General features: G+C 44.1%; 1 protein-coding gene across 2 annotated transcripts; it reads left to right on the forward strand.

The window, feature by feature from the left end:
• Nucleotides 1–450: 450 nt before the first annotated feature.
• LOC149301866 (protein S100-A13-like) lies at nucleotides 451–9,750 on the forward strand. 2 transcript variants are annotated; one of them, XM_089483173.1, is made up of 3 exons: nucleotides 451–556; nucleotides 3,955–4,251; nucleotides 9,456–9,750. In XM_089483173.1, exons 2-3 carry the CDS (start codon nucleotides 4,099–4,101, stop codon nucleotides 9,591–9,593), a joined length of 291 nt encoding a protein of 96 aa, XP_089339299.1. In that variant the 5' UTR covers nucleotides 451–556; nucleotides 3,955–4,098; the 3' UTR covers nucleotides 9,594–9,750. The 2 variants fall into 2 exon arrangements, with proteins under 2 accessions (XP_089339299.1, XP_089339300.1); XM_089483174.1 differs by lacking the exon at nucleotides 451–556 and adding an exon at nucleotides 1,804–2,085.
• The last annotated feature ends 8,035 nt before the right edge of the window (nucleotides 9,751–17,785 follow it).

A 17,785-nucleotide genomic window follows, 5' to 3' on the forward strand; every position in this document is an offset into this window, starting at 1 on the left:
GTGTGGCTGAGATAGTGACACCTTTGCTTTCTGATGATTCAGTCTACACAAACTTGGTTTCATTCACCAAATGATTTTAAAATATCATATAACATTATCTTCAGGCAACGTGTATATGAACCATAAATGAATTCTGAGCCATGAGAAAACAACAACAGAAAACATGATAGGAATGCATTAGTGAATGTTCACTCCTGGAAATACATTTGTTTAAATGAACTTAGAGCTAGATATTTTTTTTTTTTATTAAACCCTCGATGCAAAATCAGTTATACCTCCATTATCTTTACCGAACCATTCTCTTAATTCCCTAAAGCAATCATTTGAAGGCATAGATTTCCCCCCTGCTTTTATGGCCTAAGCTCGTAATCCCTTTCCTAAAAAATTGCGCACAATCGGCTTCAATCCGATTTAAAGCATCCTTTTCAATTTGTTCGAAAACGGCAAGTACAGCTCCTACTTGATCCTAAGTCTGACCCATCATTTGGCAGAGGGTTCTCCGGTGTGCAGCGTGATGGAAACGGTGGCTTCACTCAAGAAGGACTAATACGCAAAGGTAACACTTTTCTTGCATTTTCATATTGCTGTCAGTTTCGTTCCACTCAATCTTACGTATGTTTACTCAAAAGGACTGTGGTACCTTCTGTGTGGGGCAGTGGTCTTTTTCACACTGCTCCAGTGGTTTTCCAACTTTGGTCTTCCAAATGTTTTGGACTTCAGCTCCATGAACTTTAGCCAAAAGGGCTAGGACTTCTAGGAGCTGAAGTCCAAAAAACCAAGAGGAACAAAGTTTAAGAACTACTGCGCACAATTTATTGCACTTTATATTATATTTTTATTGAGTTTTAATGTAACATAAAATCAAAAGCATATTGTATGTTCAAACATCATCTATACTATCTCTAGTTCATACATATCAATGTTTCCCTTCCATTTTAACTCTTATTCAAAACTTATCCTACTGAGCAGTCAGTTGTTTTCCATACTGTATATGTCTATATATGTAAACATATTCATTCTATAATTTTGAAACTTCCTTCCATTTCCCCTAATATCATTGAGTGGTTTTCCCAATATTTATTGCACTTTGATAGCCCTTCAATGGCCACATCTACATTCTATGGCATCCTGGGATTTGTAGTTCTGAGAAATATGTCGCATTCTCGGCCAGAGAGCGGTAGAGTTTTGCCATTCTACAAATCCCAGGATGCCCAATGACACAGCCATTGTAGTGCAAGCGGTATTAAACTGGTATAGTTCATGATATGGAGGGGGGAAAAACTGTGTTTAAAACCAGCTTAGAAACTCTAGATGCCAGCCACAGATACCAGCAAAACATCTTCAGAGAATGCATTCTAAAGCCTTCTTCCTCAGATGCAAAGAATGCATTCTCCAAAGATGCCAGCCATAGATGCTGACGAAACATCAGGAATAAACTCTTCTAGAACATGGTCGCAGAGCCCGAAAAACCCACAAAAAACTTTGGGACCGGACTTCATCGGCATCTCGAGAGAGCATCTTGTTTACTTGCCTGTGCAAAGGATAAAAAAATTAACGAATTAATGGCCGTTAGCCATGACCAGCCCTGGCGCATGACCCTGCGGATGGAATTTTATTTGCCTGGAGGGCCTCCATCTCCAATCCTTTCATTCACCCCGCATCCTAGGGAACATCAATGCTCCTCTTGTCTGATTCTTACGGCCACAGTGCCCATGTATGTACCCTGTTTGTTTGCATATTCGTGTCCGGGAGGATTCCCAGGTCTGGACAAACAGATAAAGGAAAGGATGTTTGTGGATGGCTGAGTCAAGGCCTGGAGCTTGTGCTCACTTGGCCACAGCTGGCAGCCAGAAAGGAAGCAGTCACAGCTGCTGACTGCAAGGCAGAAGAAGGGGGGAGAACCCAAGCCTGGGCGGTGTCTGGAAAAAGAAACCAAACACCGCCAGGAGCATTTAGCTAATGGAGCATTGATGTGATCCCCCCTTGCTTACCCCCTCCGCCCATTGTGGACGCTTTGCACCAGTATAAAAAGCCCCATCCACCCTCTCTTCTTGCCCATTGCTCCTTGCAAGAGACCACTGTGGGGTAAGTGTGGCTCTGGGCCAAACTATGCTTCTCCTCTTTTTTTTTCCGCCTTTCTCTTTTGCAAAGGCTGGATCCTTTTTTTTTACTTTTCATGTGAATAATCCAGGAAGTGTTTGCTTTTGTCTGCATGCATGCAAAGGCTGCCAGCAGCCACTGTATACTCAGAATATACTCAGTTGATCACTCTGTGCTTTGCTTTCAACATTTAAAAATGTGCTGCATTTTGGTGGGTTGGATGCACCCAATGTGGAGGTGGAACCGAACCGCAGCCAGATGTTGCTAGAAGAAGAAGGATGGGAATAGCATCCATCTTTTAAAAAATGAAGCAGTGATCCCAGTCTTATTGCTTGCTCAGGAGTAAATCCCAGAGGGATCTTATGCTGTAAATCTTCAAGTTTGGAGATATATATATATATATATATATATATGGACAATAACCACCCTTAATCCGCAACTGAGCTCCCTAGCAGAACCTGGGAGCTATAGTCCAAAACAGGTAACTTTTATCTGGCAAATCTAACCCCCGTGTCAGAATGAAAATTTGCCATAAATGTATCTGTTGCAGTTTATTGATGAAAGTGTTGGGCTGTAATTTGGGATTATAAGGTTGCCACATGAAAGAAGGGACCGGGCTCCTGTGCCTTTAGCGTTGCTGTGGAAGAGAAAATTTCAATAGATGGAGGTTGCATGACAAGCGACACCTGAAATTTCCTCGGCTACGCAACGGTTAAAGCCACAGGAGCGCTGTCCCTGATTTCCCTTGGCAACCCTCTAAATCCATGTTCCCAAACCCCATTAAGCCGTGAAACCCACCAACTAACCTTAAACCAGTCTCTTTCTCTTTATATCAGCCTGGCCTATCTCACAGGGGTTTTGGGAGGAGAAGGTTTTGAAAACCATGAGTTGGGGATATCTGGAGAAAAGCATTGCCACTGTAGCCATGATAGCTTGGAGGGAGCATCATAGACATTTGTGGCACCAAGAAATGAAAAGCTGAATTGCTTGTAGTGTTGCATTACATTCTGCTTTCCTTCCGCAATGTCTCAAAAATCTATCTGGTCTTTCTTGGCATTACCCAGCCATTTAATTCTGGAAGCCTACCCAGCGAAGAGCTAAGTAAATACCCGTTTTCTCAATTGTAATTTGTCCTATTATTCCCAAACTCTGGTCCTTAGAGGTACACTGCGTCTGAATATAGAAGATCTGCTTAATATCATGTGTGGTCTCAACATGTTCTCTACTCCAGGATAGGTTCGCATTAGGGTTGCCATAAGTCTGAAACAACTTGAAGGCATGAAACAACAACAACACAGAAGAGGGCATTTCAAGAGGTGTTGATTTTTGCCAACACAAATTCAGTTTTCTCTTCTACACAACCAGGAGATCTCTCCGGTTTTCATTCTAGCATCCCTCATATCTCCATACTTTGGGGCAAAACAGCAGCACAATAGCAATGTAAGGCGATTAAAGAAATACATCTGTATAAGTTATTGTTCTGTGCTTTCTAGTTGTTTCCTACTTATGGGGTTTTCTTGGCCAGATTTATTCAGAGGAGGTTTGTCGTTGCTTTCCCTGAGGCTGAGAGAGTGTGACTTGCCCAAGATTAGCCAACGGGTTTCATGGCTGAGTTGAGAATCGAACCCTGGTTGTGCTATACTCCTTTTTGCTCTGAGCTTGGGGAAGTTATTTTCAGACTGTCACTCCTCTAGCCAGGAATTATAGTCTCCAAATGATTTTTCTAAACGTCTCTTTTCTACCCACCCACCGCTAGGCCTGGCTGGCTGGAGGGGGATTCTGGGACTTGAAGTCTCTTTCTTCTTCTGTTAGTTTCGCCTCAACCCTCATCGTCCCTCTCTCTTCTGTTCACAGCATCCATCCAAGGAATCTCCCAGTATTCCTCCATCTCCCATACGCACATCCCTAGCTCACACTCTGACCAAGTGAAGACGACAAACCCTCCTGACTTCACCTCTCCTACAGACCCACAACAGCAGCAGCAGCGACAACGGCAACATGGCGAGCGGAGAACTGACTGAGCTGGAGATGGCCATCGAGAAAATCGTCTACATCTTCTTTACCTACGCAGCCCGCGAAGGCAAGAAGGGGACCCTGACCGCCGGCGAGTTCAAGGAGCTTGTGCACTCCCAGCTCCCCAACCTCATGAAGGTGAGCAAGGCAGGGAGAAAGGAACTGAGAAGACCCATATATAAACAACAAAATACCCCTATGGACCAAAGCCTGTTTTCTTTTCCGTACCAATCTGGAGGCGTCAATGGTCTAATCGAAGTTGGAGAAATAATGTCGTCTGACACTGCTTGAACTGCCCTGGATCCATGCAATGGGATTTGGAGACTGGTAGTTTTGTGAGACGCCTAGCCTTCCCCACCAGAGTGCTCTGATGCCACAGCAAACTATAAATCTGAGGATCCCATATCATTGAGCCATAACAGTTCAAGCAGTGTCAAACAGCATTAATAATAGTTTTTTTGTGGGTTTTTCGGGCTATGTGGCCATGTTCCAGAAGAGTTTATTCCTGACGTTTCACCAGCATCTGTGGCATATGCCACAGCATCTGTTTGTAAGTTTTGATAGGGTCCAGTCACCATTCAGCAAAGGGAGAGGCCTCATGGCTGTACCACCTTTGGGCAGATGGGCAGGGTCCTTTTCAGGACTTTCCATCTCTGGGAGTCCTGGTCTACCAACAAAGAGGGATGGGGCTACCCTCCACACCAGAAGTCAGACATCTCCTCTGATGTGTCACCTGGTGCAGTCAGCACTCTCTGCACCCCCTAAAAATGTCTCTATGGCGCGGTACATACCGGCCCAATGCGGCAGCTGGAGGCGTCCGGTTTTCCTCCAGAGGGACGCCACAGCAGCCAAACTGCGCAGCATCCCTCAGTCCCAAAAAGAACCTGGAAAAACTGGATTCTTTTTAAGGCACCCAGCGCACGTCACGAGTGCGCCATTGGCACACCATTGACATAAGTGACATGCAGCGACATCTGTATGGTGCGCGTCGCTTACGTCATCATGGCAGCACTCATGTGGACGAGACACCACCATGATACCACTACCGTTACACACTAGGGTTTGAGAGCGTGCGGTTACTGTACACTCCTGAACCCTAGTATTGGCAGTGGCATGCCACTTTTGGCCTGTCTGTCCCGGGCCTTACTTACCATTCTCTATGCCAGCCTAGGGCACAGATAGCTAGCTTAGAGCACAGATCCTTCATCTTGCTGCCACCTTGCAGCATCTGCTGCCCAAGGCAGATGCTTTATTTTTCCTAGTAGTAGAGCCCAAGTACATCTATTCTTCCCTGATCTCCCTCCAGGCCTGATAATAGCAGGGAACAGTGACCTCCGGAAAATAGTATCGTGGAAACAGTTGAGCTCTCCCATCTCCTAACACTGCAGTATTAATGAAAATTAAAATTTAAAGTACTTGCTTTAGAATATTTTTGTGCAGTGGATAGGCCATCAGATCCCCATTTACCCATCTTCAGTCTGTTTGAGTTTGTCTCTGCTGCTGACATTTGTTTGAATGTGTTCTCAATATTTACTTTGGTTTCAAATACTGTGCTTTCTTCTTTGTTTTTTCCCTGCCGCATTTTGTCTATTGGTAACTCCCTTCTCTCAAGCAGTGCCCACCTTCTTGCGAGTGATATGCTTAGAGCCAATGCCATATACTTTTCAGTGCCAGGGAAAATCCATTCTCTTCCACATACAGAGCAGAAATCCTCTTGGAAACAATGCCATGTCATGCTGTATCATAGCATAGGGAGATGATTGCTGCAGAGAGAAGTCCCTTTAGCCATGTAAATTCAAAAGAAAGATGGAAAAGTAATTTTAAGGGAAGGATTCCCCACCTTTGCATAACCTCCAAAGGTTCGATTTGGCAGGGATAGTCCCATTTAATCTTCAGCGATGCCATGTTTTCAGCTGTTTTGAACATGTCCCAGTTTGTCTCTCCTCTTCCCACTTTCCTCCTTTGTCTTTAGCTTACTTCACTTGCTGCAAAGTGATATAAGTGAGATTGAAATGCAAAAGTCGTTTGCACTCAGTTCACTCAAGAGAGAGAGAGTGAAATGCAAAAGTCATTTGCATTCAGTTCACTCAAGAAAGAGAGATCGAAATGCAAAAGTCGTTTGCCATCAGTTCACTCAAGAAAGAGAGATCGAAATGCAAAAGTCGTTTGCCATCAGTTCACTCAGACTCTTGTCCTTCCCAGGAGGCTCAGACAAAAGCAAACCGCTGCCGCCTCTCCTTCCTTGTGTGTTTTTCCTCATTGATAATGTTTGCCATCCTGACCAGCCTCTGATGTTACTTGGCCAATTCATCTTTGAAATGTTGTAGGCTGCGCTACTGCTGCTGCTTCTTTCCCTTGGGGCTAAAAGCTCTCCAGACCACAGCAACAAAGTCGATGTGCAATCCAAAATGGAAAAGCACATTAATGCTCTGCACTGAGAAAGTGTTCTGGATTTAGAAAGCTAACCTCTCAGGAAAGGAAAACCATGCTAATGCTCTGCATTGAGAACACCTGCCTCTCGGGAAAAGAAAATCCCATTAGTACTCTGCATTTAGAAAACTAGCCTCTCGGGAAAAGAACGAGAGGAAAATTTATTCCAGCCATCCCTTTTGCTATATGGATGGAACCTCCTTCCTTCCTCAGTTCTTTCTCCTCCCTCTCTTTTTCTTCCCCCTCTCTTTTTATTTTGCCTGTCATATCCATTCTCCCTGCCTCCTTCACAAATTCCCTTGGCAGAGTGTCTGGATGGGTTATTTTCCCAACCTTTTCCGTTCCTTGCAAGAAAATCAAAATAAAAAACCCAGACCAAGCTGACTCATGCCATCTTAGCCCAATGTTACACAATAATGATGATGATCGCGCACATCTTGCAACAGCAAATTCCAGGAGCATATTAAGCATAGTATCGAGACGTAGATCCCTCTGGATGCCCTGCTGTGCCAAACAGTTTTGTCGAGAGATGCCCAGCTGTATGATTACAAATGAGCAACTGATGTGTCTGATCTGATGTGAAGTCGAAGGCTTTCATGGCCAGCATCCATAGTTTCTTGTGGGTTTTTCAGGCTATCTGGCCATGTTCTTGAAGAGTTTATTCCTGATGTTTCATCTGCATCCGTGGCTGGCATCTTCAGAGAATGCTGGCATGGAAGTAAATAGAGTACATATATATATTATGTGACCCTACTCTCTTCCATGCCAGCATTCTCTGAAGATAGCCTGAAAAACCCACAAAAAACTATGATGTGTCTGATGTGGAGGACTCAGGGTGACCAGATGTCCTCCTTTTCCAGGACTTGTCTTACATTTCAACCTTCCGTCCAGGAGGAATTCCAAAATGGCCTCCATTTTGAGCATGACTAAGAAGCCCATTGGGTTACACTACGTTTGTCGTTGTGTGGGCATGAGGGAAAGAGCCTTCTCGGTGGTTGCCCCCAAATGATGAAAGCCTTTCTGGCTGAAAAGTGGGGTATAAATGCAATAAACAAACAAACAAACAAATAATTTCAGAACTGGATCCCTAAGTGGGGTTAGGTTGGCTCCCTCATTGCTTTTCTGCCACCAGGTGAAAACTTCCCTATTCCACAAGCATTTTAGGAACTGATTGCAATTGTTTTATGGTTTGAGGAATGGTTTTTATTGGTTTATTATTGGGGAAATAATAATATAGTCGAACCTTCGTATCTGCCATCCATGGATCTGAGCATCCACGGACAGCAAGCCCCATTGTCCTCAGTAGCTGCATGCGCGTATAGCCGCAATGTCATTAGGGAGAATGGGACTTGGGGTCCTGCTTTTTTGTATCTGGAATGGATTCCCCGTGGATACAGAGGTCCAACTGTAGATGGAAAGCCAGCATGTTGCAGTGGTTTGAGCATTGGCTCTGGAGACCAGGGTTCGATCACAAAACCCACAAGGTGATCTTGGCAAGTCACTTGCTCCCAGCTTCAGGGGAAGGCAAGGACAACCCTCCTCTGAACAAATCTTGCCAAGAAAACCCCATGATAGATGCAGCTTATTGAGCCGCCATAAGTCAGAAATGTCTTGAAGGCACACAATGACAACTGTTGGGGGAAAGGTGGGATTTCAATTTAAAATAATAAACATTGGGCCTGAACAGACAGACAGGCCAAAATAAAGCTGCTTCAGGTCACTTTGGAGGTATGCTGTTTAAATGATGCATGCATCCTAAGAGGCCAGAAGCCGCGCCAAAGCCATGCTCCAGTCCTAAAGATGGGAGTGCAGCTTTGGCGCAGCTTCTGGCCTCTTCAGATGCATGTGTCATTTAAACAGCATATCTCCAAAATGACATAAAGCAGCTTTATTTTGGCCTGTCTTTTCGGGCCCATTATTGCACGACTGAACATGAATAATGCATCGTGCAAATCTGTATTTCCATTGCATGACTATTCGTTTTCTTCCATTGCACAACTGTTGAGAGACCCTGTAGTGAGCTGGACCTGCAGATGAGTTTTTGGAGTCCTTGCTGGCCCCACGGCCAAACGTTAACAGCTCTCTAGTGGCATGAAAGAGCTGACCTATATTAGTGACCTTGTTGGATACTTTTTGTATTAGCTTTTCAGGTCAAGAATGGCTTGAAGGAAGGATTTTTTTATTGTACGGTATTTTATTTTATTTTTTGCTGCTTGCAGAGTTCTCACAGCTGTTGGGGTGGGAGATTGTGGGTCACACTTGTGCACTTTGCTCCTCTGTGTTTGCTCCTACACTCCGTAAGCTTTGCAAGTCCACCATTTGCAAGGGCAGGGTGCATCCCAGACATGGGGTTCCCTATATATCCCGCGATGGGGAATTTCATTGCCATCTGAGGGATAGTCTGGATATAATCTGTTGCCTTCAGTTCCTGTACTGGGAGGAAGGTGGGACAATATTAATAATAATAATAATAATAATAATAATAATAATAATAATAGAATTAGTTGTTTAAAGACCACGTTCTACTACATGGGGACTGAATCAATCTATTTACAGTGCAGGTTTTGCTCTTTTGTCATTGCTTTCCATTTTACCAAGCATTATTGTCTTTTCCAGCGAGTCACATCATCTTATGATACATTCAACCTCAGTTTCTTTTCCTGTGATAATTCAGGTTTGATTTGTTCTCAGGCCATTTTGTTTGTCTTTTGAGCAACCCATGTTTTTGTCTTCTCTTCTCTTCTATTCTATTCTATTCTATTCTATTCTATTCTATTCTATTCTATTCTAGTCTCTTGCACCACATTTAGAGATAGACTGTTCCTTTCCAAGGAGGTTCATTATAACATTCATTATAGGTCAGTCATTAGAGCATTCTGTCCTCTCTGACTTTACTTTTCCTTCCTCTGAAGGACGTTGGGGACCTCGATGAAAAGATGCGGACCCTGGATGTCAACCAAGACCAGGAGCTGAAGTTTGGAGAATACTGGAGGCTTATCGGGGAGCTGGCCAAAGAAATCAAGAGGGAGAAAGTAGGGAAAAAGAAGTGAAGGAGATAGATGGGAGGCGGATGGATGCAGAGGGGGATGAAATAGAAAGGAGGGAACAGAAAATCTTAAAACTGAATGTCCGTGGGATAAGAAACTTACTGGAAAATATAAATCAATCTGACTGGAGGTTGCAGTTTTGAAATAATATATATATATATATATACTTTGCTCTGAAATAGTGTGGTTGCATTATTTGATTGACATTTCACTTTTCGTCTTATAGGCTCAGTGCACCAATGTAAGGATGGAAAGAGGATATGAAAATATTCCCCAAAAAAATAGTCAAAAACAAGTGTTGGGAATCATAGAATCATAGAATCATGGAGCTGGAAGAGACCGCAAGGGCCATCCAGTCCAACCTCCTGCCATGCAGGAAATCACAATCAAAGCACCTCCGACAGATGGAAAGGGAGGGGACTTTTTCTGTGCGAAAGATGCGGTGGGCAGTTTCATTTCAGTCTGGAGTACATTTTTTCAATACACCAAAATGCACAAATTCCTTTATATCTGAGATGGAAAGCACTTGAATTTTTTTTAAAAAGGAAACAAAGTGGGATGCAAGGAGAAAGCCAAACTCACAAGTAAAATTCACCCTATTCCTAATGTTTTGGGAGATCATTGGAGATGGTTACGATGTGATATGATAGCCCTGTTTAAGTCTTTGAAGGGATTCCATATTGAGGCTGGAGCAAGCTTGTTTTCTGCTGCTCCAGAGAATAGAACCTGGAGCAATGGATGCAAACTACAGGAAAAGAGATTCCAGCTCAACATTAGGAGGACCTTCCTGACAGGGAGAGCTGTTCAACAATGAAACACACTCCCTCAATGGAGATTGTCGTGGAGCCTTTAAGCAGAGGCTGGATGGCCATCTGCTGGGAGTGCTTTGACAGAGAGTTCCTGCATGGCAGAATGGGGTTGGACTGGATGGCCCTTGGGGTCTCTTCCAACTCTATGATACTATGATTCTTGATGGTGTAACACTAACATAAAGACACCCCAGGCGTCTTGACTCACTTACTCATAGGCAGGAATAGCACCCTGTCATTAGGCAGAGCGGAGTGGCCTACTCAGGCAGCAAATCTGGGATGTAATGAAAGGACAGCAAATAGTTTCCTTTCCTTAATTTATTATTGCTGCACTTTTTATAGTCAAGAAAGCGCAGAGGAGCTGGCGAGATTTTTTTTGCCTCCAGTTCTAAACTCGTTTGATTATCCTGGGATATTGTGCGCCTCTCTTTTGGAAGGGGGTAGTTATGTGCTGCCCTGCCTCAGGCAGCAAAATTTCTCAGACCAGCCCTGCACAAAGGCACTCCCACAACTCATAGTTAAACCCAGCATGGAGTAGTGGTTTGAGCGTTGAGCGTTGGACTACAACTCTTTGGGGGTCTTTAAGCAGAGGTTGGATGACCATCTGTCAGGAGTGCTTAGATGGTGAGTTCCTGCATGGCAGAATGGGGTTGGACTGGATGGCCCTTGGGGTCTCTTCCAACTCTGTGATTCTGGGGCAAAACAAACCGCCCCGAAATGGTGGGCTGGAAGCGCCCGTTTTAACTCCATAGGGACGCCACAGTAGCCAAACCACGCAGTGTCCCTCCGGAGCAAGAATAACCTGTGAAAACCAGGTTCTTTTTATGGCACCTGGCTGATGTCACAAGTGCACCATTGGCGCACCGGTGACGTAAGCAACACGCAGCAACATCTGTATGCTGTGCATCCCTTATATCATGATGGCGATGCCCATGTGGATGGGACACTGCCATGATGCCACCTATATGGACTAGGGTTCCAGAGCATGCGGTTGCTGCACGCTCTGGAACCCTAGTATCGGCTGAGGCATGCTGCTTTGGGCCTGTCTGTCCTGGGCCTCTATAATTCTATGAACTCTGGAGATCATGGTTCGAATCCCTGCTCAGCCATGGAAACCTATGGGTTGACGTTGGAGAAGACACACACTCTCAGCCCCAGAAAACCCTGCGATAGTCGGCTGAGTTGGAAATGACTTGAAGGGAGCTCTCTTGTAGATTCAGTTCAATTTCTTTTTGCAATGACTATGCAACATGTGGCTGCAAAAAAGATTAGGAAGAGAGAAGTTAAATAAAATGGCCATAAATTACCATAGAGAATCAAAGTATTAGATTTTAATGACTGCAATGTACAAGTTTGCCAATATTCAGGGGAAAGGTTTTTATCTTATATCTTGTGTATTTTGTGTATTTTGATAAGCTTTTTGTAATGGCCTTTGGCTAGCACAGTAACCAATTTGTTCGACTGAAGGCACAGGACAACAGCAAGTCACCTCCGCAACAAACTGTTCAAGTTCTTCCACAACAGAGACAAACTGGTTAAATTGCTTACAACAGATACAAATTGTTTAGGCAACTCCAAAAGAAACACAAAAAATTCACAGGTACTTTCGCAGCTGAGTCAAACTGCTACAACAAATTGCTAAGGTACTTCCGTGACAGATACAAACTTCCATAATCGATATAAAGTGCTAAGGTCCTTCTGCAACAGATAGGCCTGTTACAGACTGCCAAAATAAAGCTGCTTCGGGTCTCTTTGGATGCATGGGTCCTAAGCATCTGGAGGTTGCACCAAAGCCACCCTCCATTCCTAAGCACTGGAGTGCAGCCTTGGTGCAGCTTCCGGATTCTTAGGACCCATGTATCATTTAAACAGCATACCTCCAAAGAGACCCGAAGCAGCTTCATTTTGGCAGTCTGTAACAGGCCATTCTCATTATTATGGTACTTCCACAACAAACTGCAAAGGTACTTCCACCGCCGACAGAAAGCTGACATGGAAAAACCCAAACTGCTAAAGTACTTCCACAATACAAATTGAGTATCCCTTATTTGCAAAGCTTGGGACCAGAAGTGCTTTCAGTTTCTGGATTTTTTGTTTCATTTATTTTGGAAATTTTGGAATATTATACAGTTACACCGATTGATTTAGTAAAAAGAAAAGAAATTGGGTAAAAAGAGAAAAGCAGCCTGTTTGTAGTTAGCAAAAGGGAGAGGAGCATAATCATGCCCATTTGCACCATATAACTGCCTGCGCATCGGAATGGCTTTGGGAGGAACCTATTGCACAGGAATCAGTAGTGGAAAAGCAATGCGATTGGGAGGCATTGATCTATCAGGTTTTGCCCATCAATGAAAAGGAGCGCCCCAGGAACAGATGGAAGACAAAGCAGCTATAGGACAGACATGGCATCGTGCAATAAGGTATGGCCTACTATAGACACTACTATCCTGGTGTAATTCCACGTTGGCTGCCACATGTGATAAAGTCCTTTGTTTCCCTCTCCTCTGGTTTCACTATGCACACATTCATGAGACTTTGCACAGACCAATGTGATTTCCCTTGATACCCAGTTTTTGAATTCAGCTGCGGTTAACCAAGAGAACCACAGAGGCTCAGTGGTTAGAGCATTACGCTATGACTTTGGAGATCCACATTCAGTTCTCATTGAGTAAGGAAACTCATTGAGGCACCTTGGGCCAGTCTCACTCTCTCTCTTCCCCTCTGAATAGAGAATAGGAGAAACATGTGCACAGTTTGGCATGAATTGGATGGACAACGGGTTAGAAGTGTAACTCAATTTTTAATATATATTTTAATTTTTATTATCAAAACATAAAACAGTCACAAACAAATACAAGAACATAGCGTCACTACTTATCTATAAAAGAGAACATTAAACCTTGTCTACTGTCGAACACCACTAAACAAACATTGTTCCTTCCCTCCTGCTTTCAAAGAAAGATGTCATAAATATACAGTGAGTCCTTGTTATCCGCTGGGGTTTGGTTCCAGGACCCAATACTGACACTGGCTGAACGACAGCCACATTCAGTTGCAAGTATTTGCACGCATGTGTTTGAATGGCAGCTAGGAACATGTCCACATTTGCAGAACGGAAGCTACATTCAATTGCTACTATTCTCATGCAGGTATCTGAGTGGCAGGCAATAACCTATCTACATGCGCCGTGCAAAAGTTGCATTGAGTTGCTGATATTTGCAATTATGTGTTTGATCGGCAGCTAACAACACGTCCTTGTTTCCTGAATGGAAGCTGTATTTAATTGCTGGTACTTGAATGCATGTGTTTGAGAGGCAGCCAGGAACATATCTCTATGCATGCAGAATGAAAATTGCATTCAGTACCTAGTTATCTGCATAAACGCACTTCAGTGTCTGTTCATCGTATTCCCCACCATTACAACTCCCATTGGCCTTTGAGAACAAAACCAGGGAGGTTTTGCAACCTGGGAAGGAAGCGCTTCTACCTCCGGCAACATAATTCTTTACTAACTTTCTTTTTGAAAAGAGCTTCAGTTGATTTTAATGATTTTCTTCCCACCGCATGAAAGTCTTTGCATTTGGGTACTATCACTTCAAACCTCGAGACCTATTCCGCACCAAATTTGCATGCAATATTTTGTTGTAGAAAACAGCATTTCTCCTGAGAGGATACAGCCTTTTCTGCACAGAAAATCATATTTTTGAGATGTTTCCTGTGCATGCACAAACCGACCGTGTGCACATTTTTCGTGGAAGAAGTACTCACCGCTGAGAAACATGTTGAGAAGAATTCAGGACTGACAAGAACCTTGGCAACTAAGGATTTGTCCTATGCAAAAGCTGCACATGGATGTTTCGTGTCGAAAACAGCATTTTCGGCACCGGAAGTATTTTTGTTTGCACAAACAAAAACAAAGCTGTACATGGATGTTTTCTGTGCATACATCCATGTGCAGCTTCTGCATAGAACAAGTCCTCAGGTGCAAAGGTTCTTGTCAGTCCTGAATTCGTCTCACAGGGATGTAGCCAGGATTTTAGGAAGGGGGGGTCCAGACTAAGTGCCACCATTATAATGGGGCTTGGGTGCGGTGGCACAGCAGCACACACCATTCATTTTTCTAATGGAAGTGGGGGGTCCGGACCCCAAGATCCCCCCTTGGCTACGTCCCTGCGTCTCATTGTGTTTCTCAACAGTGGAAAAGCACATATATATGTGTATGTATTTTACCATTTTCTGAATATTTTCAAATATTCTTCCCATCCGTTCTGGCGATGAGTGACGGCCTGTAACCCATTGACTGTGGCTACATCTGAAGAAAGGTGGAGCAGCTACTAACTCAAGGACCAGCTCAACAGGTATGGATGAGCCGAGGTGGCTTTAGGTCAGGGCTTGCCGAGGACCCAGGCATGACAGCTGTCAATTGCTTTGGAGCCGGAAATGAAGCATCCTAATATCCAAGGCGCAGGCTGTATAAGGAGACTGAAGTTTGGCGGGGTGGAAAGAATGAGCTCTGGAATTTAGCCCAGGGGAGCGTTCGCATTGTCACAGCGGCCGCGACAACACAGGCTTCGCTCCTGAAAAGCCTCCTGGCCTCCAGTCCCAAGCTCTGTTTCTACGGCGAGAGGTAGAGAAAGGTGGTGTTCGGCCAGAGAGACTCTTTTGTTTTATTTGTAGGCAGATCTCAAGAAAAGTCGGAGGCTTTCATGGCCGGCATCTATAGCTTTTTTGTGGTTTTTTTCAGGCTATGTGGCCATGTTCGAGAAGAGTTGATTGCTGATGTTTCGCCAGCATCTGTGGCTGGCATCTTCAGAGAATGCTGGCATGGAAGAGAATGGGATCACACAATCTATATACCCCACTCACTTCCATGCCACCATTCTCTGAAGATACCAGCCAAGGATGCTGGCGAAACATCAGGAATAAACTCTTCTAGAACATGGCCACATTGCCCGAAAAACGCACAAAAAACTAAAGATCTCAAGAGAGTTGATTTGAAAAACCCAATAAAAATTTAAAAGCAATTATAAACACATGTGTTGACAATACAAAATTATTTTCAAACATCAAAAATGCACATCCCAGCCAGAAGCCTCCCTGCTTACCCATTAAAAGCTTTTTTATCCAACTGAAAGCAAGGAGGGTGTCAACCTAGACTCCTGTGCAAGGGAGCGCCAGAAGGTAGGAGTAGCCCCTGAGAAGGTCCTCTCTTGTGTCCTCACCAGGAGAGCCTACATTGGGGGCAGGACAGAGAGAAAGCCTTGCCATGAAGATCTTAGTGCTCTTGGATGTTCCTATGAGGCGATATGATTTTTCAAACTAGTTGGGTCCTATGGGCATGAGCACTTAGACACTGCAGACTACTCCACATGTGTCTAGAGAGCAGCAATCTCGCAAACATCTTCCCATCTTTCTCACTGCACATGAGTTGTAATGCCCTATCACCTTGTAAGATCATTATACTTCGGTACCACTCCAACCGCCAGGGCTGCATCCTACACAATCCCAAGATACGCAGTTTGGGGAGGCACTAGAGCTCTGTGGCCGAGAATCTAAAATACTTCACGGAACTACAAATCCCAGGATTTTATGTCAATTGAAGTGGTATCGCAATGCTATAATTGTGCAATGTGGAAGAGATCTAAACCTTTGTATTATTTATCCTCACATCCATGAACAAAGAGTTCCTATTGTCGTCTCCTGGCTGCAAGATTATAGTGTCTGATAAAGCATTCTCCCAGTATTCACATTTGGGAAAGCTTTGCGCAGAAATAGATGTGGGGTTTTTTTCTGAACAAAAAACATGGATTTCCCACATGAAAACACACTGACTGAGATCTTGTACGGGAGACAGAGGGGTCATTTAGAAGTCACTTTTTAAGCACGACGATGCAGATAATCTCACTCATGCATCCCGGGTTTGTTGTTCACACTTTGGAATTGCATTGATGCACATCTCTGCAGGTTCAGCTGCTCGCATGCGCCAGCAGTCGAATAAAGATGGACAATGCGAATGCATTCGGAAACACGTTCAAGGCATGCAGAATTTTATCCTGGGTCTATTTGAGTCTATTCACATCAGTTATTCACACTGCTGACAATGGAAATCTTTTTTAAAAACTTGGGGGGGGGGACCAATATCGATTATCCCAGATTAAGTGAGGTTTCTTTTCAGCTCCCCTAAACTTAATCTGGTGCATGTGAACAACGGAGATTCAACCCAGATTCACTCTGGATTATTTTCCCCATCTGAATAACCCAAGAACAAGCGTCTTTATCACACTGGGGGAGATCCGCGGTAAAATGGGAGTGAAACACCATTTAAAGTACATTCAAATTTAAACCAAACTTGCAAATTCAGTTAGTTTATCACACTAGGGGAGTGCCCAAGTGAAATAATGCAAAGTTAATCTGAACAAAAGCAGAGAAAAAGGCAGCTTTTTTAACTTTCAGATCATTCCGAAAGTAAAAATCTTCCAGTTTTCTCTGCTTTGCGTTCGGATTAATTTCGCGCTATTTCCCGTTAACTACGACGTCGTGTGATAAACTTTGGGCATTTCCGGGTTTTCTTTGGTTTAAACCTAGTTTAACTCCCATTTTCCTACAGAATCTCACTACTGTGATGATTTGGTTTTCCAAATTCCAACTTGCTTCCTCTGTGAAAAAGCGCTGAAGGATTGGGGCAGGAGGCTGAAGAATAATGTATCCAGCTTCCTCCCTCCAATGACCTGCAATACTTCCAGGAGTGGGAAGGATCCCTACCTCTTTACCAGTGCCACAGACAGACTTTGGTTGGTACAGCTGCCTGGCTTTTAAGGAGGGTTGGGCATGCGTTTGCAGATGTGGCAAAGGTGCCAAGACTGTAAATAATGAATAGCAAAATTCACAATGTTGTGGGTGCGGTTTACAACACCGTAAATACTGAACGGGGTGCCAACCACTGTCTCCCCAGTAAGAAACGTGGGTGAGTGTGTGTTGAAGGAGCATGAAAGAGGACACGGCTGGCACCTTGAAGAGGAGCAGTCCACACACATTTCACTGCAACAGGGCTCTGTATACTTGGGAAAGCCAAAGAGAGATGTGGGGTGAGGAGGGCAGGGAGTGTCTTTGTCTTTCCATTAGAGCTCAGCGAAGTTATTTTTGATGGACTACAACTCCTAGAAGCTTATCGCACCCATTTTCCCCCTGTTATGGGAATGGGAAGGGGACACTCGGGGTCACACATCACCGAGAAAAAACAGATTTTACCACACACCAAAGTGTCCTCAAAATGGTTCCATTCCGTTCCTTGGCCCCAAGCCGATCCTATTCAGTGCTGAAGGGCACCATTTTGCTCGGTCGGAAGACTTCTGACCCGAACATTTAACGCCCCTCAGCACTGAATGT

Source organism: Sceloporus occidentalis, unplaced genomic scaffold, assembly GCF_023333645.1.
Source record: "Sceloporus occidentalis isolate IW3139 unplaced genomic scaffold, rSceOcc1.0.p SCAF_20, whole genome shotgun sequence".
Lineage (NCBI taxonomy): Eukaryota > Metazoa > Chordata > Lepidosauria > Squamata > Phrynosomatidae > Sceloporus > Sceloporus occidentalis.

What these genes read in the sequence shown, in the direction of transcription:
- LOC149301866 (XM_089483173.1), top strand. Translation starts at nt 4,099, where the DNA reads ATGGCGAGCGGAGAACTGACTGAGCTGGAGATGGCCATCGAGAAAATC. An exon ending in AGCTCCCCAACCTCATGAAG is followed by an intron (nt 4,252 to 9,455) that starts GTGAGCAAGGCA and finishes CTTCCTCTGAAG; the next exon opens with GACGTTGGGGACCTCGATGA.